General features: G+C 46.3%; 1 protein-coding gene across 4 annotated transcripts in view; it reads right to left on the reverse strand.

The window, feature by feature from the left end:
* The window catches only part of cux1a (cut-like homeobox 1a), an 86,563-nt gene that overhangs the window by 28,988 nt on the left and 32,054 nt on the right, over nt 1-25,521 (reverse strand). For all 4 annotated transcript variants that reach the window (XR_003750181.1, XM_028984582.1, XM_028984581.1 and 1 more), the window contains exons 3-9: nt 17,263-17,310; nt 9,238-9,316; nt 5,963-6,100; nt 5,080-5,191; nt 4,369-4,445; nt 3,931-3,997; nt 121-169 (exon numbers count right to left, since the gene is read on the reverse strand). Coding sequence is in view for 3 of the 4 variants with exons in the window: in XM_028984582.1 (XP_028840415.1) it covers nt 121-169; nt 3,931-3,997; nt 4,369-4,445; nt 5,080-5,191; nt 5,963-6,100; nt 9,238-9,316; nt 17,263-17,310 (570 nt within the window). In the remaining variant the exon portion in view is untranslated. The remainder of the gene's footprint in view (nt 1-120; nt 170-3,930; nt 3,998-4,368; nt 4,446-5,079; nt 5,192-5,962; nt 6,101-9,237; nt 9,317-17,262; nt 17,311-25,521) is intronic.

The raw sequence follows: 25,521 nt of genomic DNA on the forward strand, positions 1-25,521 counted from the left end.
AGAATCTGGACAGTGAGATCATACAGTGTCTACAAGTTCAGATTTTCCTGGTCCAGTTAGGCTGCACCCCAAAACCTAAACCAGTTTGTCACAACATAAAGCTATATTGTAACGACTCACCTGATTGGCTCTATCCAACTCTGTCTTCACTGCCTCTACATCAATGGCCCTATGGGAAGCGCATATAAATTATCTTTAAAGACAACATATTCATACATGCAGTTAACAAGAGATACGCGTGAACTGTGTACGTATAGATACATTTTTCCAACAGTGGCGATGCATTTATATGAAATGTAACAAATGCACATATTTAAGTGCAAAAAAACAGCGAACGCGTGTGAATGTTCCAGATCCACTCCCACGCCCCCATTAGAGCCCTCTCCGTGTCACTTTAATCCCTGGCTGAGTGCAGGGTTGGGAGTCAGAGCCACATGTTCCCAGCCAACAGTAAAACAGAGGGATTACAGCGAGACTCCCGGCATAAGGCACACTAATCTCATATAATGTTTCCGAATCTGCTAGGTTAGCGCTTGGTGTAACAGGCCCGCTTTTGGAACTAACGTCCCAGTGATCCCTCGGCTCCAGCATGACCTGTGTTAACGGTGACACACTGTACTATGCTGAACCTGCATTCAAGACACATTTAACCATTCTAGTCCCGCAAGAAAAAAGTTGAAAAATACATACATTATAATACAATGATACTATAAAGACTTCATTTTGATTGCAGCCAGTATGCAATAAAATGCAAGAATATCTACAATCAATATGCAAGGATACAATGCCCATGTTATTGGGCATTTCCATGTTAGTAAGAACATCTTTCCCTAGTTCCACTCCCACAAAAATGTCTCCACTTTAACAAAATATCAGGTTTTCCTACATTTGCCCCCTGCATCATGATAAATATATGTGCAAACACACACTCACACCACACACAACACTGAAACTCAGTCCATGTCACTTTGTAATTTAATGGCACGGTGTAATTAGACGTGATTCTCATTTGAGGTTTTCACTGCTTTTTGTTTTTTTTTGTGTGTGTGAAGAACTTGAAATCCCAGAATTGCTATAATCAACCAGTCCATCGCCGCATCTTTTTCAGTGTCTCAAGTGCGGGAACACTGAAAACAGTTATTAAAGCATAAGTTCTTCATGACAAGATTCCTACAAAATATCCACTTTACAGGAGTTCTTAAAACAACAAAAAAGAACCAACCGAGAAAAAAAAAAACTGTGTATTAGTTACTCATTCAGTTTCATAAAAAAAAGATGGGTTAGTCCCAGTCCTGCCAGATGATGATTAAACACCGCTGGATGGAGCGGGATTTGAGTATTAAAGAATGACGTTGTAAAGGAGATGAGCGCAGTTTTTAATGCCTTAACAGTGCGTGATCTCTGTATGGGGCTAAAAGCCACACACTCACACACAACAGATTTCGATTAAAAACCTGCAATTTCGATTAAAAACCTGCCATAAAGAGCAGCAGGCCAGAGTTTCGCCAGCCGCAGAAATGATTTTTTGTCCTGCTGGTGGTTATTTAAACAAAGGGGGATTTTTAGTAAAACTGTCAGCAGTACGCTTTGAACCAGCACACTGGTCCAGAGACGGAGGAAAACTGGGAATCTGGTGTAGATCAAGTCAGGGTTTGTACAAACTCTTGAGAATTTATGAATACCCATGACGCGGCTCTGCACCTACGTTCGGTTTCATGTTGAAATGTTTTCCTCCATAAATGGATATGGGTAAATTCCTACATTGCAATGCACAGCGCTGTACAAAAGCCGCATGGTAAACAGCTTTTACATATTCAGTGCCTCTTTTAAAATAGTTCTGCAGAAGTTGTAATAAAACCGGACATTTTTTGATGCACTGATATCATGTGATTTTTTTTGTTACAAAGACTTATCAAGACCCTCCTATCGCCTTTCTTGTATTTGCTTTTTTTGTCAGACATTTAACAAATTTGATTCAAACTCTTCACCTTATGAATTTACAGACGTGAGAATAAGATGCATGTGTAAGAAGCCAAAGTCTGTTCCAGAAGAAGTGTAACCTGTCACAGGAGCCTGATCTCTAGTCCGGTTCATACTCATTTACTAAAAAAAACGTCCACAGACCTGCCCACCCTGCACCTCCATCCAACACAGCAGCATATTATAATACTCCATCTTGTAAATATTTTTTATAGCCAATATATAAATGCGGTCAAACAGAGTGCAGGTGGATTTGAATTTTACATTTACTGTGTAAAGATGGAGCTCCGGAATCTTGGAAACCTTTATTCAAATTCTGCCCGTGGACTGAGTGGGTGCACCGAGCCTTCAGTTTGAGGTATCCGCATGCGCGTCTGCTGAATGAAGGGGGTCGGCGCAGTGGGGGTGCATGTCGTGGAGGGAGGCATCAGCAATGCTGATTTAAGGCGCTGCCAACACCTCAGCCAGAGAGGAAATCCATTGTCAGGCTAAATGAACTGAGCGAAAAACAAAAACAACCAAAAGCGCAACTGAAACACTGTCAAAGCGAATCTGCCGGGTGCGGCGTCAGTGCTCGTCCGTGTGTGTGTGGGAGAGATGGGGAATTAGCCTGCCATTTACATCGCGCCGGTTAAAGCGAGTGACGGGACGGCGCAGCTCTCAGCAGTTGCTGCTCATTTGACAGCGGGGAGCAAACACACACAGAGCGGCTGTGCAGCATGTGCTGCGCCGGGCCCATGGGGGCTGTCATGTCATTAGAGGCTGATGTTATTGATGTGTACAGGACTGGCATAGCAAGGCCTTGCCTACACCGCCATGCAAATGCATGCACACACACACACACACTCTGCCCATCTTTCTTACACACCAGTCCTCTGGATGTCTGTTTCCTTGTCTGTCTGCATTAGAGATACAAAGACGACTCTAAATGCGCGCACACATGCAAAGATGCCATCTGGGCAATGAAGTTCCACTGCAGTGAAAGGTACTGTACGGGTGTGTGTGTGTTTGTGTGTGTGTGAGTACCTCCCAGGTGTTCTCTCAGTGCACTAACCCAGCCTGCCCTACTTTTCTCTGCTAATGGTTCTCTAACACTGTTTCAGTAAAACACAGCCGCCATTTCTGTTCTTGCAGATTTCAGGTCGGAGACAGAGCCACGGCCAGTAGCCAATCAGAATGCAGAACACTTAAAACACACATCTGCACTGATTGCTGATTTAGTCTTTCGTGGGGGGTGTTACGTTTGGGGAGGGGGGGGGTTGCTGAGGGAGATGGAGATGGAAAAGCAGAGCATTACTGTTTCAGCCCCCAGCGCGTGCGCACACACACACAACCATCAGGCCTCAGGCCCTCATTGATGTGACAGAAGCCTGAGGCTGTGTGTGTGTGTGTGTGTGTGTGTGTGTGTGTGTGTGTGTGTGTGTGCGTGTAGGAAGAGAAGGAAGACAGCTCGTGGGTCTCTGCTGAATCGGGACATTCCTCAGCAGACACAACTGGGGTTCACAAAATGATGCATTCCATTATTACGCCTGAATGACTCCTCCCACGTATCACTCACATACACACGCGTGTGCACACGCACACACACACGATTCTGTACCCATTCACACTGAAAGGCAAAGCAGGATGAACAAAGACAGAAAACTGTCGTGCGGGAGAGAGAAAGTGGGGGGATGGAAAATGGACGACATAATCGCATGAGAGGTTAAACAGCAGCTGAGCAGGGTCGGAGCCACCGATACACACACGCACACACACACACACACACACACACACACACACTAAAACACTAAACACAGGAGAAAAAAATGCACCAACATACATCAAACCTCATCACGCAAGTCGAGGGCTGCAGACTTCAGACAAAAGAATCTAATTTCATAATAACCCTACTGTAGGTGATTATGTGTGTGTGTGTGTGTGTGTGTGTGTGCTTGTGATAAGACCTACTTTGCACTGAGCTCTTCATCGTACTTGTTCTTCAGGTCCTTCAGCTCCTCCTGAGCTGTTTCAAGTGCTGCAGAACACAGAGAGACACAAGAACATGAGTGAAACAGCAGCGGACAGTGCTCAGGGCCGAACCAGGGAGCCCTAGACATACACACAGACGCGCACACACACACACACACACGCACGCATAACCCTGACTGCTGCTCAGCCATGACTTGTACTTGGCTATCTAAACCTGACTGACAGTCTGAGACTAGCAGAGCTGGTACTGCCAACCAGCCACTGGGGTAAGGAGCATCGGCATTCAAACTGTAACATTTATGCATATCAAAGACTTTAATCCTCAAATAAGCAGAATATATCGATTCGGTAATCCAAAATAACTGATTTGCTTTCAGTAACTGGGTTTAGGTTTAGAAGGTACAGGGATCTCCATACCTGTCTGTAAGGTCTGGCTTTTGAGCTCGGCCTCCTGTAGTCTGGCAGTCAGGGCGCTATGCTGCTCCTGTATCTGCCTGGAAACACAAGAACAACAAACAGAAATTGATGACTTTTATTTTTCCTTCTTTTAATCCTTTAAAAGAAACCAGGCTAATATTGGACTTCCTATGAAGGGAGAAGCAACATTGAACACTTTTATAATAGCTTTTATAATAATAATCAATTATCAAACATGTGGCAATAAGATGCTATTATCCATAAAGTGTTGAAAGCTAAAATAATTATCTGTCTTACAGGGTAGTGTGTGTGTGTGTGTGTATATGTGTGTGTGTGTGTGTGTGTGTGTGTGTGTGTGTGTGTGTGTATATATATATATATATATATATATATATATATATATAATTTATTGTAGAAGCTGTATTTTTCCTAGTGTTGATCAATAATAATACTGAGGTATTGCTATTCAGTATGACTGCTAAGGAAGACAGAGCGGCCACTAAGGTCCTAAATCCAGATTGCACGTTCTCAAAACTGCAAAACATCAAAGAGCCGGACTCAGTGCATGGTAATCTGCATATTAATCCAGTCATTAGATGAATCTTTTCCATAAGGTATTAAATTCGAATCAATTCTATCGCTTTTTTTTTAAGCACTGAGTCAGGCATGGCACTCCTTGGTCGGGATGCCCGTCATCCAGCATGTCCTGACCTCTCCTTCTCTGCATAGTCGTTGGGATGAGCCTCCTCCTTCTCTGCCCCTTGGTTCTGTAGGGACCGCTTATAATGCTCTATTTTCTCCTGAAGTGCTTTAATGGTGAGCTCTACAGTGGAGAAGGGGGGAGAGACAGAGCGATAGAGAGAAAGAGGGAAACAGAAATCAAGAGGGATAATCAAAACTCAAACTCAGTATTGCATTAAGACTGACAAGAACCGGGGCAACACTGGGCTGCAGCTTCATCAGCGGTCACCTGCGTGTTTGCGCTTCACACGCCGCATGTGTCTGAATCAACGGGCCGGGCCCAGAGACGGAGGGAGAGGAAGAGGAGGAGAGAGATTAACACTGACAAATCCCTGACAGAGGGCTCTCCTCCAAGCTCTTCAGCGATGCAAGCGGCAACATCTCGGCTGACACATAATCAATGCTAAAGACTCCCAGAAGAGCGGCTCCTTAACGGGGCCTGGAGAACAAGGCTTTACACACCGAGTCCAGAGCGGATCAGCCAGCTCTGACCCCTGGGCTGGAGGAAGGGGGGCGGGGGCTTCTGAGGACTGCCTTGGGTTATCAGGGGTTTAGTGACATGTATTATATCATATAGGTGTCAGTCAAACGTTGCCATTCAGACTAATTATCAGACGGTTGGTCTGAAAATTCACGGGCAGTTTTAGTTGAATAGAAACCAGCACGACAGACAGGTCCTTTTTATATTATTAATATAGTAACAACATGTAACAAATACATGGAATGGGGTTAAACAAGGTCACACACACGACCCAGTGGACTCCTCGTGGCCAAGTTGAAGTAGATGAGGTGCGTCTAACATGCAGTGCAGAATGGAGTGAGGATGCAACAGGTCAGCCGGGTGTCTGGTTACCGTGGTTTTGAACCTCGCCGCTCTCCTTGTCGTGCTCCTCGGCCGTTTCCAGAAGCTTCTGGTTCTCCGTCTCTACACCCAGCATCCTCTGGGTCTCTGACTGCAGCTGCTGCGCGACCTCCAGGGCCGGCACAGGGTCTATAACACAGACAAAGAGGCAATTGTATGATGTATGAAGAGAAGCTGAAACTTTTGTGAAGTTCTGGTTCAACAGAAGCTGCTGGAACGCTGAGTGGACTTTGAAAGGTGCCCTCGATTTAAAGTGCTGATCCGACACTCATCATAAGTCTTTAGTCACTTTTCTTTTTCTCTTTTCTTCTCAGTGCTGCTGCTCTCCCACCTTCTCTATCCATTAACACAATGACTGTCTAGGTTGTAAGCAGAATGAGGAACATAAAGGCATAGGTGTACTCAGCCTCGGGTCTACTCAAACAGGAAGCAGGTAAACTAAAGAAGGCGCCCCGGACACGATGACAACATTGCCGGTACTGTTACAGACATAAGAGAGTCATACGCATAATTCAGGGATTAGTAACAGTAAAAAATATGAACTTTCACCATGCACATAATCTAAACAGGAAGCATTTTAAAATGTTCATAAGTAAAACTGAATAAAACAATTTATTTAAATCAAACACGCTCCTCTCCTATACATTACAGAAGGCAAGGCGACTTACAGTCAGGACAACAATCAGGCTACAGGAGGAACATAAGGAACGCAAGGGCTCGTCATAAACCGTACAAGTAGTGTTGTCAGTTCATCGTGAGAGGAGGTGCTCTTTGAACACATGGGAGAGGAAGTCTCCCGGTCTGGTGGCCCTTGGCAGCTCATTCCACCAGTGCGGAACCACAAACGAGAATAGTCTGGACTGGGTGTGCCTTGTGTGAGCGGACGGCAGGGCCAATCGAGGGGAGAGAACGGGGTGGGAACATAAGCCTGCACTGTCAGTAACCGTGGGCAGCCAGTGTGGGTCTATTAGAACTTGTTTTCAACCGTCCCAAATTCTTGCACAGCACCCCATTGCTTCACTGGTGTCCTGTAGAATAAAGACTGTTCCTTGTTTTTTGTTCCTAGCTGGTGGAATGAACTGTCCCTAAAAGTCTAAAAACTTCAATCGATGAGTGACTTGAAACGTCGACTGAAGACCTCCTTGCATTACCTCTGGCAGTTGTTATTCTGCACATTTTATATTACCTGCCAACAAAGTGACTGAAGTACAGTATCAGAATGTATTCTCTGATAGAGACTTCAGAGCACTGTGCATAAACGGTGTCCGGCAAATGCCGAAAATAAAAAATGGAAATGTACAAAATCCATCCATGTTCTAATCTGTAGACAAATCCACCTATCAAAACTGCACACCTTAGCCGGCCTGCGATTATTTCTCCTGTCCACCGGACTTAATCGCGAGATAATTAGGGTTAGTGCATCAGTACTTTTCAAAATGTAAAAAATATAAATAAATAATGTGAGAAAGAGAGAAATAAAACCGAGAGAGAAAGAAGGAGGGACGTGGGGTGAAAGAGGCATCACTGCCAAGCCATGTCACTTCAGTTGCCCCTGCCAGCGTGCCAAGCCCTCGGTCTGTGCCCACCATCCACACAGGCTAATTACTGCATGACTAATTAAGCCCCCCCCCTACACACACCCCCATCGCCATTTTTCAGTTGATTTTCTTTAATGAGACAGCCAAGTTCATTATGTAATCAAACGATTACATTAGCCCTCGTGGGATAAGTGTGTGTGTGTGTGTGTGTGTGTGAGAGAGAGAGAGAGAGAGAGAGAGAGAAATGGAAAGACAGAGAGAGAGAGGACAGGGGCTTTTTCTTTAAGACGCCACAGTCTGTCGCCCGCTGTTAAGCTGACCAGAGGTTCCTGCTTTCGGACAGAAAGGCCTGTCAGGGGGCGACTATCACCAACCCCAGAGCCAGAGACGAAAACGCGGACAGGCGAGTGTCTGGGCGCTGCTCACTTGTCTGATGTGGATGAGACGCGACCCCCAGCCCAGTCACATGAGCCCACCGGGGCGGGCGCGCCTCTGTCTGTGCATGTTCGTTTTGAAGATTTTTTGAAACAGAAGTGCAAATTAACATGGCAACAAAAAATCCGTGGCTCAGAGGTGCATGCAGAGGCACTGTCTCACACACACACACACACACACACACACACACACACACACAGAATGAAGAGCTATCTGGAGATAATTTGTCAGGCTCTGATCACATTTTCAGACATACAGACAAGAAGAGACTAGCTCCAGATTTCACAGATAGAGACAGGCGTTCCCAGACCTCCCATGAGAAGACAGAAGTACGTGTACACGTACACACACACACACATACAAACAAACCACAGGAAGACACACATGCACATGAGTGCATCTGGGAACTCCAAACCACACCAGTAGTAATTTAAGGATGCACTAAGTGGTTCACCAGGAGGGTTGGATGCTACAAGTCTAGTTGTGTGTAAGAATGTGTGTGTGTGTGTGTGTGTGTGTGTGTGTGTGTGTGTTTGCCAGTCGCCTGCTGCCTGTGGGGCAGCTGCAGGGACTCCCAAACTGCTTTAGTTCAGCCAAGAGTCACAGACAGACAGACAGACACACACACACAGTCATGTTCTCCACACTGACTCACTCCACATACATATGCAAACACACTGCAGTCGTACACACACACACACACATTATTCAAATATATGCAAGTACACACAATACACATGAGCACATACGTTGTGTGTAAAATAACACACACTCTAACAGACACAGAACTGGGTTTTGCATGAGTTCAACGCACTGTTCTATGTGCAGGCAGAAGTAAAAGTAAAATTTTAGTTTTGTTGTTTATCTTTTGTCCTTTAACATTTGTACATAAATAAGGACCAACAAAATGTCCCAGCTGTTGCTAAAGCAGATCACATTTCCTGCGAGGACATCTGGTACAATGCAAACTGACAGATCTTCCTACACTTGTATTACAGAACTTGTGGAAATGAATGGCCGTAGGGTGTCTTATTTAAGCACAGAAAATGGACATTGTTGGAGTTTTAAAGTCGAGTTACCAAGGCCCTCCCTCAACAAGAGTCAGGAAAAGTCATTACAGAAGTGTGTGAGTGTGTGTGTTCACAAGAGCCTAGAGCCTCATAAATATGAGGGATGTGTTTACAGTTCGCTCACTCCTGTGAAACATTACTGTCCAGCCTGCACACGCAGACCCCTGACACACACACACACACACACACACACACACACACACACTCACGGAGTGAGGCTTACCTGGGACATCAATTAATCTCTTGTAGATGTTGAGGAACGCTGCCTCCGACTCCTTGCTGCGTTTACACAGGGCATCGATCTGCAACACACAGAGGGAGGAGAGACTGAGCACGGGCCCCCAGCACACGGAAAAAAGTCCCGACACACACGGGGACACACGCCGCACCATGCCGCCAGCTGGCTTTTAATGGAGCACGATCGCCCGCACGGTCCCCACGACATGAAAGGTAGGATGAGACCGATACTCCAGGAGAGGGGGGAAAGGATGAGGGAGGGAGAGAGAGGATGAAAAATGATGTGTAAAAATCTGGTGGGCTCATTATTACACTCATGCTATATTTCAAAGGCTATATTTCATATCATTCCGGGCCTTTTTGTAAGGTGTTTAACAGGACTCAGGACGTGGAACACTGACGAAAATTCCGCTCCAATTCTGCCAATGAGCAGTAATTCAATTCGTTCATTGACGGTCATCCACACTTATTTAAGTAAATTGCAGTTAATCCTATAAAAGGGAACCACAACAAGGTTGACCAACAGCAGATTATACCGATGATTAACCCAACTCAACAAGGCCCTAAAAATAAGATAAATATTTAACATGTTTCTAATCAATAAAAGGCAATACACAACTGATCATACTGGCTGTTTGGTACACTGGATGTATTCACGGACATGGGAATCACTAGTTCAGCACTTAGATCAAATTTTATAATGTGATCGCCATACAAGTTTTATTATGAAGACAGAAACTGGAAGTAAACTGAAGAATGTGCAAGATTGGACTTTTTTGTGCGTGAAATTTTGGGGAACATTGCTCGTTGAGGTATTGAGGAAACTAATTCTTATTTAAGTTTATTAAAGAGTCTTGGCAGTGCTTTGGCACATTATCGGATGATATCCTGTTCCAATTATAAATGGAAGCAGGTTTACATCATCCTGAATGAGGTAGAATGTGTGAGAGTTGTCACACTCCGGCCATTTTAAATGTCATTAAAGTTCATGTCTTTTTTTGACTGGAATTATCGCACACCAACAAAAATTGCAAGCAACTGAAGAAGTCCTTTGCTGTTTAGATCTACTTTTAATCTGAGGATGTTCTTGACCTGAAATTAGCGAACAGCCATTTCCATTGCAGTTTTGCAGAGCCAGCAATTTTTTTTTAATTTCATAAAATACAGAGAAACATTTTTTGTGATGTATGGGAGTTTGGGAATTAATGGTTAATGATTTATCATGTATCGCTATAAAAACTGTCTCTCATATAAATATATTATACAGGAACTGTCACGTGCCAGGCACTCCTTACATTACCCTGCCAAGACTTAAAGGCAAAATGTATAATATTGTGCCCAGCCTATAAGGCACTTCAAAGATCATTACTGTCAACCAGCAGGGCACAATCTACATATTTTATGGCCATCTTACCAGGCAAATTATTTTTAATTATTATGCACACAGCCTATAAGGCAACATTGGAATAATACAGCGAGACTACTTTTCTCTGCACAGCCTGTAAGGCACTTTCAGAATCAATACCAAAAGGTTTTAAAGCTCACTGCTAATAAAACAAACCCTGTACTGTTAGTTGTTGGGATATGTTTCCTTGTGGGTAGTATTGACAGCTAGCTTTTAATATCTGCCGGATTCTAAAGCCTGCAGAGCCCGTGGGGTTTGCCGATTGTTTTGCTGCCGTTTCCTTGGTGTTGACCTCTCCGTGAACCCCCATCTCCACCAATGGCAGGTGCTGAGGCCTTTATGCGGACGCACCGACTCATTTTCATAGAACATTAATAGGACGCATTCATAATGCATCACCTGCAACGTGCCACTGCGGCTCCAATCCGCCCTCTGAAAGTCACGCTAGTTCCTCCCGGCCGGCTGCCCAACACTCACGGGGTGCGGCAAGGCCGGCGACCTCCGGTGATCGTGCATTAGAGTTAATGTCGCCTTTATTAAAAGGGGCAAGCTGGGTCGCTCGGCCCCCTGGGAGCGGTCGCTTCTTCATTCCAACACGATGCTGCGTGAGCTCCGGTGGTCTGGTGCCGTGGATTAAAAATCCTCCCGGCCTCCGTGGCTGGAGGGGAGGGTGCCGTCAGGGCCGCGCGTGGCGGTGCGTGTGCGCGAGGGATGGAGCGAGTGCGCGTCTAAAATAAATTCTGCCGTCTCAGCGCTCGGCGGCTCAGAGGGCCGCGGTGCTGACGAGCGCTCCGCCGGCACGCAGCTGGGCCGAACTGGGCCAAAGCACTCTAAAGTGGGCCAGCCCTGGCAGGCCGACAGAGGACCCATGGCAGGGGGTGATGTGGACCTGCTGACAGAGGCAGGGGAGGGGAGGGGTTTAGCCAAAGTGAAGGATGATGGGATGTGGCCGAGCCGAGCCGATCCCGCGCGGCTGCTTCACCACAAGCATCCTTCCTCTCTTGACTTCCTGTCCTTTGAACAGTAACGGGCCAAGGCTGTAGAGAGCGCTCTCGGCTTTATGGTGCGGTGGCAGGGGCGATTAAAGCCTAATAAACTCTAATCAATGACAAATCAGAAGGAAGCGTGCTGCCGAGCGCTCCGCGGACACAAATGCGGGACACGTCCAGGCGAAAAGGAATAAAAGTGTGCCGGGCGGCCGCGGGTTGATGGATAGGGGAGAGGGCAGTTGCCACTGGAAATAGCCGACATGTAGCAGCCTTCACTCCAGCGGGAGAGGAATTAAACATTTTCAGATGTTCCTGCCGGAAAACATCTGGATGGAGCTGCTGAGAGCCAAGTTCCCCCCACCAGCAGCTGGAGCAGCAAACTGCAGCTCTCACACACACACACACGCACACGCATGCACCGCAGCAGCACAGAGCCACCGGAGCACACTTTCATACATGCACACACACTCATATGCTGCTGCTTCTTAAACACAGAAAAGCCAAGGCCTCACACACACAGGCACTCACTGCCAATGAAGGAAACTGTGTCACACTCGGAACTGGTGGTGCATACAGAGTGTTCCTGAAGGCTCTCTCTCTCTCTCTCTCTCTCTCTCTCTGTTTATGTGTATGTGTGTGTGTGTGTGTGTGTGTGTGTGTGTGTGTGTGTGTGTGTGCGTGACTGTGGAGACAGGGCTCAGCTCAGATTATCGGCTCCTCTGAATTTCTCTTGCCCATGTGCAATCAGGGCAGTGAGGGCATCTGGCACTGCTGATCACACACACACACACACACACACACACAAACACACTAACATGCACACGCTGCACACTATTTTGCTCCTGATGCCATTATTTAACCAAAAACCGACTTGAGTCCAGGAGGGCGGCCAGTCATGTGCCGCACCTCATGCGTGACCTGCAACGCTGACTGACGCATTTTATTTTAATATCTCTGATCAATTTCCCGTACTGTCATCGCTTTTATTTTTAAATAATATTATTCACATTTACCACAGATTAAGAACTGGCCGGGGACAGAGGCTGTGTGTAATTTTGTTGAATGGCGTCAGGCCAGAACGGATTTATTTCCCCTGAAAATCAACCGTCCTTCATACACAGATGTACATTACTGGCTGACGGAAAAGACCTGTCTAATGTCGCATTTCTTTTCCTGTACGTAAGCTGCAATTCATGTATTTAAAACAGAAAAACACTGGACCATAACAGATGAAGCATTTAGATTGGAATTAGATTCTTTAATATTTAAGCAAATCAGAGATCAATACTGCCTTCAAATAGTCTGTATTAGTTTACACTTGAAGATTCATAAAGATTATTAATTATCCAACATATTAATTAACACGTTTATGCCATTTTACCCCCCAATTCCTTTCAGCCTGCCAACCAATTAGTTTTAATCTCACACAATGTTCATGATGAAATCATAGCCAAATGAAAAAGAGGAAGGAGTTTGTGTTAAATACAAGCAAGGCGGACTAATTTAGATCCAAGCACCCCCCGAAACATTTCTGTCCTGTACGGAGCTCTAATCCGGCCCGAAGGTCAATCGCAATTAAAACCCCGGCACAGCAGCACATCTGCAGCTCATTAACCGGCGCCTCGCACTGTACACGCGTCTCGCAGCTGATCAGTACCAAGCAGCGGCAGCTCCGAGGGAACGCCGGAGCGATAAGGGAGAGAAAGAGAGAGGAACACAGAAAGAATGTGTGTGTGTGCTTGTGTGTGTGTGAGAGAGAGAGAGAGAGAGAGAGAGAGAAACACACAAACAAAAAAAAAGGAGAAAAAAGATGAGTGTAGAGGAACGAAGCATTACGGCTTGAAACCACCATGTCCTGAGGGAGCTAAACAGTAAGCTACCCCCACTCTGTACTGAGGCCTTCTGTGTGTGTGTAGTGTGTGTGTAGTGTGTGTGTGTTAGCACACTCCCATTGTGCTCTCATTTCCTGACAGGAAAAGAAGAGTTCTCTTCTTTAACGGACAAAACACACACACTCATATATACACACACACACACACACACACACACACGAAAATTACATTTTGATTTCTCCCTGAGCCTGACCGACTCCCGTCTCACACCGTGGGCAGCCATCCCGGGTAAAAACTTTAGCAGAACAATTTTCAACATTTAATTCCGAATTTGACTTGACTTCGCACACACTGGCACCGCCCGCCCGCCCCCCCCCTGCCCGACGCCACCCACCCACCGTTGGCATTTGCACACAGCGAGGTAAAATTAGACTCCTACTTGGAACAGCTGGACTGTGAAGGACAAGTTTGGGGTTCCTCTGGTGAAAAGACAAGGTTCCTCAGAGCCGGGCTGAGGTGTCTACGCCGCCGCCGCCACCGCCGGGTATTTTTAAACTGGGAACGGTTAAACTGGGCCAGTTGCTTGTGTTAATGACAGGCCAGACCACAGCAGCTCGCGGACCTCCGCTGCAGAGAGCGAGCTGCCTGCCTGCCTGCCGAGGTTCCTTCATCAGAACTGCTTAGCGCCGAATTACGCGCGGGCCAGCTCTCAGCCAGCCAAGCAGGCTTTTAATGGCAGCTGTTAGCGGCGGCCATTAGAGGCCGAGATGGGAACGTGAGAACGGGATGCAGATGTGGAGCGGAAGAATCACTCCCCTTACTCTGATCTTTCTATCAAATCTATCGTCCCTCAGGAGATCCTTCTAGCACAACTGTATACACCATAGGCCGCCATGCAGCATGCCGATAATGAATTGAAGCAGGACATTCAGTGGAATTTCGGGGATGTATTTACCAAACATAAAGGGAGTCATTGGTGATGAGGAATATGATAAAAAAATAATAATAAAATACTGGATTCAGAATTTTTAAAAGTTTAGTGTAAATTTAATCTGTAGCTCCATTGGCCATCTATTAATATATTTTTTTAAACACCCATTTTTGCTTTTGAGAAAAGTTACTTGATTCAGTACTTTTGGTTTGCATTGTTCAGACGTTTTTTATGTTTAAAACATTTGAAATTGTGCCACACAGATATGATTATCACAACTGTAGTGCTGGCAACTGACTATCATAATATACTTATTACCACCCATTTATAGAACCCAATAATAATAAATGAATCACAGTTATATTTTTAAGTCTAATTATGATGAATTATTATAATGATTATAATTTGTCACTCAAATATTTTGGCTGCAACGAAACACATTTTTTTGACTGAATTTCCAATATGCTTCATTAAAGGCTGAGTGAAATATATTGTCGCATCACATAGAGACTTTAGCAGTATTCTGTACTGCAGTGTGGAGCCTCTGTTTTGAATATAAACAGGGAAAAGTCCTCTTCAGCCCAGAGTCCCATGCCATTGTCATGCTTTTGAATGTGGAGTCTGTTAGCACACACATGCAGTGCTCTGTTTCATTGAGCTCAGCAAAGTTCTCTTTGGCTTGGTGCTGCTCAGTGAATATGGAAAATGTACATACACACTTACATACAGCTTAAAGACTAAACACACATATGAACCACAATACACCGATTACATGGTAGTCTAAGCCAGGGGTCACATTGACTTTTTAATATTTGACAGACGGGCCAGGCCGGGCCAGCACCAGATGCAAACATATCAGACATGAACATAAAAAACGTTCATATTTACATAATCAATAACGCAGATCTCACTTCATGATCACACTGGAATAAAATATTTGCGACATGTCCATTTTGTGTATTTGAAGTGTGCATGTTTAATGTTTTGATCTGTTATATCTAGTAGTATAAAGGAATGAAAATAAACATATGAAATACAGTCTCTTTCCATCACATAATAAGTACAGTACAGGCCAAAGATTTGGACACACCTTCTCATTCAATGTGTTTTCTTTATTTTCATGACAATTTACATTGGTAGATTCTCACTGAAGGCATCAAAACTGTGAATGAACACATGTGGAGTTATGTACTTAACAAAAAGTGGAGACCTGGCCTCCACAGTCACCGGACCTGAACCCAATCGAGATGGTTTGGCCTTCAGTGAGAATCTACCAATGTAAATGGTCATGAAAATAAAAAAAATACATTGAATGAGAAGGTGTTTCCAAACTTTTGGCTGGTACTCTATGTGCCACCTAGTGAACGTCGGCAAAGGTTTTTAGTGCTAAAATGATAAGCTGCTAATTTTTCATGATATTGACTAATTGCTGGACTGTTAAGGAGAATAAAACAAGTGTATCCCTTAGTTCAGGAAACCACTTAAAACAGGAGTATTGTAGCAGCTGGGTGCATCATTGGCAGGTAGGAGATCTGTCCTTGACTGGGGTGGTACTGACTGGGTCCTGACAGGCATTACAGGGAAACTAATGCAGTTTTAATTCGGTATCAATCTACAACGGGCCGGATTAAAAAGCCAACAGGCCGAGGCCGGGCCATAGTTTGCCCACGCCTGATCTAGATGCACACGAGAAATCCATTTTCAAAAATCCAGCTGAGCCAGGGTGAATTGGTGGCATTAACCCCGAGCTCTCTAGGGCAGCGCGGCTTCGGAAGGGGGTGGCGCAGCGCTGGGCTCTGGGGATCCCTCTGGCCCAGGCTGGTGCTGTCACGTCAGATCGTTCAGCCCGGCCCGGCTAGAGCCCCGCAGACGCGGCGGCTGCGTGGGGTTAAAGCTCCATTAGCATGGGCTAGCCGGCCTCAATAATCTCTTCCCCCATTTCACCCACACACACAAAGCACCTGCAGACATACTGACTCTCTTGACTTCAAGCTGCATTTGATAATACGCCAGCCGCAAGCCATGAAATGTCAGCTAATATTAGCAGAAAGATAAGACTCAATCCGTTAACGTCCCTGTTCGCTTACGTTAGGCGGCATTCTGGTCTGTTCTACGTTTCAGCGTGGCTCGGGACGGGGATGATTCTGCAACTGCATCGGCTGAAACCGACGTTCCAGCACTAATGGGCCAAATCCTCATGATAGTTTAGAGCACAGTTTTAATGCAGAGTATGGATGGTGCAGTGTGTTCGGCGGGCCTGGCTGTTTACTGTGCACGTATGCGATTGCGTGCATGCGTGCTGGTGTGTAGTTTACGTGTTAAAGAGTCCGTAGTCTGCCCACAGGTTGAATACCGCGTTTGGTGGGCTCGCGTGTTTGGAGTCTGTAGCCTGCACACATATTTACTGCTGTGTTTGTCGGGCTCGGAGCCTGCAGTCCCATGTGCAGCGTTAATGCGCTGTTTGGCGGTCTGCTGTGTTTGTAGCCTGTAATCTACACACACATTTAATGCAGTGTTTTGTGGGCTTGTGTGTTTAAGGCTGTGTTTGGCGGCCTGGCGCTAGAGATCTCTCTGTCCCGACTGTTATTTTAAGAGAAGTAATTTAGACATGGCTGCAGGCTACAGGCCCCATAAAGGACATTGATAATGTGTTCCCCTGGCAACCAGTCACCCGGGCAGGGAATGGTCATCCAGTTTTAGCGTATCTGGGGAGAACCCACTACACCCCCCACCACCACCATCCCAGTGAGACGAGGTGAAGTTAAAAAAAAAAAAAAAAAAAGGAGGCGGGGGTCTTCGTTTCTGCAGAAAATCTCCCCCACCCCTCGTCCTGGACCTCGACAGCATCACTCACCTCTGTCTGGAAGCCCTTCAGTAACGGTGCTACCAGCTTCCGCAGGTCCTGCGAGACAAAAAGAACAAAGGAGAGGTCAGACCCGCCGCCGCTGCCGCACGTCCTTTGTTGTAAGAGAGCGAGAGAGAGACAAAAACGTGTACTTGTTATCTTCCCTTTGTTTCACTCGCCTCTTTGGACACCTGGAGGGTTTTTTTTTTCGTTTGTTTGTTTGTTTGTTTGTTTGTTTGCGTCTTCATTTTTTTTTTTTTTTTTTTAATCAGACTTGGAATGCTGGAAAAACACTGTTTCAAAATACAGAGCGGCCAGGCTGCTTTTTATGCTAGACCCATGTGGCGGGACACAGAGAGAGAGAGAGAGAGAGCAGAATGCATGAAAATAGTAATCCTGCTTATTTATCAAAAAGCCTAAGGGGAGGTTTGTTCTCTACCAAACACACACACACACACACACAACAGGGTATCACCTTGTGCTCCCCTTGACAATGACGATAGGACAGCTTGTGCTTAAAGGAGAAGTGAACAGGAGGCAACATACATTTATCCACTCATCCCCCATCTCTCTCTCTCTCTCTTGTCCTCGTTTTTTTCCATTGCATGAGTTCTGCATGACTCAGAGGTCTCTGCTTAAATTAGCATTCATGCAAAAAAAAAAAAAAAAAAAAAAAAAAGAAGGGAAAAAACACACAGCTGCTACATGCTAATGTGTGCTTCATTTATTTATTCAAACAACAGAGGGCTTAGTTACAAGAAACTGGCTGACGACCAACAGTCAACATTTCTGTCTAATATCTGTACTTAAATTACAAATAATTGGAGGTAATTTGAAGCCGGGGTTCTTGAAGATGAAAATACTGGTGATAAAACCAAAAAAAAAAAAACAACACACTGTATTCGTACAATACGCTCTTCAGACAAAACTAAAATTGCCTCTTTGTTCTACTGATGCAATAAGGCCAATGAGGAGCCCTGGCCCGTACGGCCGTAAACCGGAGCCCTTGCAACCCAATCAATGTGCCTTTCACTGAAGCATGCTGGACATTTGCGTATAAGACGCCATTACACACACACACACACACACACACAAACTGCCCTCTTGACCATTTGCAGGACAGCTCAGAATGTAAAACATCACCAGGAACCCCGATATGACATGATATATGATATATGATATGATTTGATCAATGGCAAAAGCCTGTGAGAGAACCCAAAAAAGCCCTCAGCCTGTAGTGTGACTGTCGGTCTAATCAATGAAACTCTCTACAGCAGGCTAATAGTGCATAGCGCAGGGTAATAGAGCCTAAAAGCTATATAATGTTGTGCGATTACAGTAATTAAGTATATGCTGGTATGACACTGTCACAATAAAGTAATTATCTGATTATGCCAAAGAGCAAACTTGGAAGGCCTGAAAGAAATTAAGCGTTGTGGTTGAGCGGTAAAGTGATCGTAGACTAGCGGTCCCCAAAGTGGGTGGTGCACCCCCTAGGGTGGGTGCGGCGCTATTACAAAAATATCTCGAGAGCCATGAACGGGGTCTGTGGTCAAATTAAAGATTTTTAATCCCAAAACTGTACGGAGTTACGACGGAGTATGGAAGCAAAGGACATGGACGTGTGTGTGTCAGAGAGAGAGGCACAGACAAACGTTTTGGAAGAAGATTAGCAGATTATGATCAGCGCTAACATGCTGTGAGTTGAAGGCGTTATGCAGGGTTGGTTACACGGTTTGTACAAGTTCACGGTCAGTGCAGCGGGTTTAGCAGGTAATTGGCACAATGCTACTCCATGCTAATATCAGCGTTTTATGTCGCAACAACAGATGAAAGCATCAAATAAAAGTAGAAATCAGCGTTGGCAGGTGCAGACGGCCCAGAGATGTCATGTAATAAGCAGGGATTGTGTGTGTCAGCTAATAATGAGGTGTGCGTGTGAGGAAGTGTGTGTGTTGTATTCATGGGCCTAAGTTATGATCGTGAGTGAACAGGACGAAGACATTTCCCACAGTTCCCCACAGGGCTGTGTACAGTCATTCGCCCTCACACCAACCAGAACATCTGTGCTCACCTCAAGCCGGCCTAAAACGAGCAGCCCCGCCGACAGAAAATTCCCATGACTGCCTGAGACCGCGTTGGCATCTGCATCATGGCTGGCAGGCGGCTGGACTAGGCAGGCCTGACCTGACTCTCTCCTACACGTACACACACCCACACACACACACACACACACACACACACCAGAGTGCTGGAAAGCAGCTGGGCAGCTGTGGGTCCTGGCTGCTGTACAGGCGACATGTGAGCACAAGATCAGAGGAGCCATGAGACCCAGAGGAACCTTACTTCAACATCTGCTTTCATCAGCTTCTTGCAGAACACACACACACACACACACACACACTGCTACCTAACACACAGAAATACACCCCTACCTTATCACTGACAGACACACACTGATACCCACGCACACACCTCTTAACTGACTGACGCAGTCACTCAATCAGCCCTGACACCTATATCACTCTCATTATCTCCCTGTCTGTGGGACGTGTGTGGGCAGGAATATGTATCATGGTGGGGACAAAATGTCCACAACGCAACAGTCCCATCTCAGTCCTCCTTCCCCCCAAAAAATTGATTTATTTCTGAGGCCATGTTTAGGGGTAGGGTCATGTCTAGGTTTTAAGCGTAGCAACATCCCATTATGATAGTAGTACATTTGTAAATCACAAGATGCATATTTATTACCACACGTCCCTCCGAACATAAAAAAATATGACTGACACATTGGGAATATTAGACATCATCTGAATTTAAAGTGCTCATAATCTATATGCATGTTTAGTTTGGTCCCATGATGTCTATGACAGAGATTGTGTCTGTGGTGTCTGCTGAAGGTACCAAAGGGGAACACTGGAAACAGTGAGGAGACCAGACTTTGTGCTAAGTGTTGCCAGGTCAAGCCATTTTAAATTTTATATATCTAAAACAACTGCTTGATATTGGCCTAAAAGCCAAACATGAGGTAGCACCGTCGTACCTCAGAACCCGTATTATACTTTATAATAATTATACTTTATTATACTTATACCTCGCATTCTCTGACCATCCAGTACTGCTCGCCTGGTCCCTCCACCTAGACCCTCCTCTGTCTTGGTGGACCGAACTTCCCCTCAGGGTCAGAACAGCACAGTCGCTCTTTAGAGAATTACTTAGACTAACTTGTAACCTTCTTATAGTCTGACTTATGTAAGAAAAAACTACAAATGAGCGAATAAAACGATTGTATTCACATTTGGGTTCCTAGTGATCCAGAACTGATTACTCCATTGATGGTAACATGAAAGCACGTTGTAAGTCGCTCTGGATAAGGCCGTCTGCCAAATGCCTCAAATGTAAATACCAAGCTGATAGTTGAGCCAATTTGTGTGTTTTGGCGTATTTTTGGGACAAAGTATAGGATGAATATCTGGCAACAATGCTTGTGCAGTGACATACTCACTATTGCCCAGAATGAGGAAGTTTGCTCAGTGATAATCTGTGATCATTGCCAATGGGCTAAACCTGTTTTAATCTTTGATTACAAAACCACTTTTAACGTTCTTCTTCCGTGTGACAATCAAACAAAAAGGTCTGGGTGGTTAGTTAGTTCATCCTCTCCAAGATAAAGATAACTAGCAAGCAGTCCCTTCTTGTTTCTAGCTGGCAATTTCTGTAAATCCTGTAGTCATATTTGATGTGATATCGGCGAACATGACCCATGTGTTGTGCCTATTAGAGCACTTTAAATATAGGGCCCACGGTGTCACAACAATAGCACTAGGCGTGAGTGTAAAATCTGAGGGAGCCCTGCTTGTATGGGCTGCTCTCCAAAATTATCATTTAATTACTTCACTGGCTGGAGATCAAATTGCCTTTTAAAGAAAAGAAAAAAAAAACCCATACTGGCGATGTCCTCCTCAACAACCACTCACCACAGATACGAGTCTTAATCTCCATGTGTCGGCTGGACCTACATCCTCCGAAGAGGAGGAGCCTTGACTGATGTTGCGAGCGACCTCGTCATACCAGAGGTATAAAATACGAGAGATAGAGACATGGGGTGTGTGTGTGTGTGTGTGTGTGTGTGTGTGTGTGTGTGGTGTAGATGGAGCGGAACAAGGGGAAAAGAGGCAGACTGAAAAATTAAGGGCAAGAAAGAATGGAAAGATGTGTTGGTGATAAAAATGAAACATAAGGGGTCTTTCTTTCTCTTTCTGTGTGTGTGTGTGTGTGTGTTGTTGGCAGTTAAAGAACAAGTGCAGCTACACTCTTCATCTGACAGGAAACAGAACAGTGGCATTATGGGAGGAACACCGCCACCGCCACATCAGCACAATTACACTGTTCCAGCGCTGTGAGATAAGCACACACACACACACACACACACACTCTAGTGTTAGGTCTTATCTGTGAACAAGCAGCATCCATAACACCAGCCCCTTCACATAACACATGGATTCACCTTAAGATATGAGAAAAGGGGAGGGGGGGTTTCTGACCCCTCAACTCAGCCCACCCCCCACTGTAAAAGTAAAGGTCACACTCTCATGTTCCCGCCTCTCAACTCAATTTCACAACAGGAAATCAGACAAACACGGAGACCCAGTCCGCACGGCAAACAATGAGATGCCGAAGCTGGACTCGGATCTGAGATCTCGCCTCGTGCTGCCGCCGCGGCACCAAGGGCGGCCCGGCAAGGGGAGCGAGCGAGGGGGGGGGGGGGGGGGGGGGTGCAGCCGTTTCAGGGGGATGGGCCACGACGGGGCGGCAGACCCCGAGGCTGCATCCCCCCTAACCCAGACGACGTCTGAGGCTGATAATGAGGTCACGACACTCCACAGCCCCACACAAAGGGAGTGTGATTTAAGCCCAGTGCAGCCCTGATGTCCACGGCTTCACCCCCCCACACACACACACACACACACACACACACCGACACACACACACACACCGCAGACACTAAGATGGATTACAGCACCTGGTTTGGGGCAGTAATGTCGCTTACCCCTCCTGTGAAGGGAACAAAACGGGGAAAAGGGGAAAAAGAACGAACACAAACGGCTCATCTGTGCGGAAGTGGCGAGATCACGCCGCTACGCTGGCCATCCTAGATTCTCGCCAAACCTCGCCCGAATCGCCCTCGCCCCCGTGACGTTTCGGCCACATCCCAGGTTCTCCTCTAAAACGTGGCGATCAAGCGATAGCGGCGCCCAGAATAGAACGCGGCCTCCGGAGGCTTTTTTACCCTTTAAAGGTTCGGCGCTGCACGCGGAGAGTCGAAGCGCGGACCTCCTCGACAGGCCACATCAAAAACGGTCCCTTTCTGAAGGGTGCGCAAAAAAAAAAAAAGCAAGCCACGTTTGCCCTCCGTCCATGCTTTGTTTTTATCCTTTTTTCATTTTTAAAAGTGATTTAGGAACAAAAAAACAAGCAGAGGAGGAGAGCGGAGAGCGAGAGAGAAGACAGAACTTTTCTATTGCAATTAATTCTGACGAGCAGGTCCATTGGACAGGCAGCTATTGAGGGTGTATTTATAGAAAGCGCTTGAGGAAGAAATAATTGTGATGTGACCATGCAGATAGAAGAAAATGGGGGAGAGGAGGAGGGGGGGGGGGGTAGAAAACAGAGAGGATGAGAGAGAAAAGAAAAGAGGAGGAAACTTGGCAATATCCTGTCCGCGCGCACAGTGCAGGAAATGTTTTGGGGTTGTTCCCTAACTTAACTGGGGTCGCCCTTACTGTCTAATCAGTATGTACAAAATTATACAAAATGAAACATATAAATCGAACAGAAACAACATTAAATATCATTTCTGGCGATCCATTTGAAAAAGTATAACAGTTTTTAGGACCATTTTTGTCCCCTGCCTTATTTACAGTGGTCCACTGGATATAATGATAACGTGTGGACGTAGGGGCCGAGCGGTAGGCTTGTGTGGGCAGAGCCTGCAGCAACTGATAGCCGTCCTTTCTGGATTTTTCCGCGGGGGCCACATAATGATCGGCATTCCTGCTTAAGTATATTCCGCGGAAACAACCCCCCTGCTGCCCCCGTTCCTTTGAAGGCTCGAAATAGAATTTTATTTGCTGCGATTATTTCAAGGCCGAAAAATCCGATGCCGAGCGCTACCTCCGCCGCCGCGCCGCTGCACCGCGACACGCGCTGGGCCGCCTCACCTCGAATAATGCGCCCGTGGGCTTGAGCTCCGACTTGGATATCACACAGATGCAGTGGCGGCTGCATTACCTCACTAAACACACACGCGGCCGGAGCCCGAGGAGGGGTGCTGGGCGGCGGCGGGGGGGGTGGTAGTAGTGAAGGAGGAAGAGAGATGGGCGACCGCCATCCGCCACATGTGCACAAGCACGAGCTGATTGGCCGGTTGCAACGCAAATGGGGGGTCTCGCTGGACCAGGCCAGGATGTGAATAGGCTGGACTGTGTGTGTGTGTGGGTGTGTGGGTGTGTGTGTATGGGTGGGAAGGCTTGTGTGTGTCCTGTGGACTGCGACAGGCTTAAGCTGAGCACATGTGCACGTGCATGAAAACACACACACACACACACACACACACACACACACACAAAAAAAAAAAAATCACCAAGCTTCCATTAGAGGGTCAGTGTTGCAATTCGGAGTCCAACAGAAAGTAAACACATTAGCATCACTCAGCGGCCGCTCGCGCGCACACACACTCGCACACACACTCACACACACACACACACACACACACACACACACATTAACGTCACTCGGCGCGTCCACGGATGGCTGCATTCGCAGACAGTGACTCATCAGCACGGTAATGAGAAACGGAGGAGGCTGGCAAAGGGGGCGCACTACCTCACTCACACACACACACACACACACACACACTGTACCAACTCAAACACCGTACTGTACAACAGCGAAAAACTAAACACAAACACTTGTACTTGTTCTATAGAGCAGAAGCACTCACACTCACACTCGAAAAAACTTCATCTGCATGCCGACACCCATGAGCTCACACCGCCGGAACGTTCCGTGGGTGAAACCAGGCAAAAGCTCCCATACACATGGTAACCTGCGAGGGCAAAAGTCGAAAGAAATAAACGGCGCTGAGTGGAAAAAAAGGCGGGACCACACACGCCACAGGTGGACGTGAAGAGGGGGGGGCGGCCGGTGAAATTTTTAGCTCGGCGCGGCCCGCCCGCAGGAACCGTGTTGCCACTCGTAATAATGGCCTTACTGTGTTCTGCCCGGGCCCAGATTCCATGACATGCATAAGTAAACAGCGGCGCAGCCGAGCGCTGACACTCAGCTGCTAAAAATACAGGCGCTGCCCGCAAACGGCCCGGAGCTGGCACGGCCGAGACGGCGGGCAGATGGCCGGGCACTCGGTGGGCAGAGTGGCGCGAAGTGGGCATCTCCCAACGGTGAGCGTCTTCCTGCACATGCACTCACAATTTTAGCAGCGCTCGATCTGCAGGCGCGTCACAAAAAAAGTCTGACCCTTTATAGTCATCTAACTGATGAAACATTAAAAAATGCTTTTGCTCTATGATCTTTTGCTCACATTAAAAGTAATTTCCGTGTGAAACATCCAGAGGTTGAATGATAAAGGTGAGTGTTATAGGGGGTCTATGTCATTCACTCCACGTTAACATTTTTTGCCATACAAATTTTATCCGCAATACGTGCCTTCGTGGAAATATATGACTGACGTAACAGACCTTGTTGCTAATTGTGAAGTATAAAGATAAAGTTCAAGCAGTTTTAAAAAGGTTTTGAATGCTGAATGTTGAACCGAGCGCTGAAGAGTAAATATGTAGAGTAAATGTATGAATACACTGATGAAAGGAGTAACAGTGCCGGGGGAGTGTATTTGTGTAACACTGAGTAGTGCAGGAAAAGCAAGCCCCGCCCACCACTTAAAAAAGAAGGTAAGGGGATCTTGTTTAAATAGGGCTCTGTGACAAAGCATGCAGTGTGTGTGTTTGTGTGTGTGTGTGTGTGCGTGCGTCTTTTACAGTTACAGGGATAAGCTTCTGCTTGTTTCACTGTGACAGAAGACAGCTTCCCTTCTGAAATTTAATCGCCAACCCAAAAGCCAGTCTGGGCCCACCCAGAGAGGCGTACAAACATAAAAACACACACACACACACACGTACACACAAGCATGCAAACACAAAGGAATTATTCAAAGACGGAACCTAGCCTACGACCAAAGAACCCACATGAAGA

This window comes from Denticeps clupeoides, chromosome 6 (assembly GCF_900700375.1).
Source record: "Denticeps clupeoides chromosome 6, fDenClu1.1, whole genome shotgun sequence".
Taxonomy (NCBI): domain Eukaryota; kingdom Metazoa; phylum Chordata; class Actinopteri; order Clupeiformes; family Denticipitidae; genus Denticeps; species Denticeps clupeoides.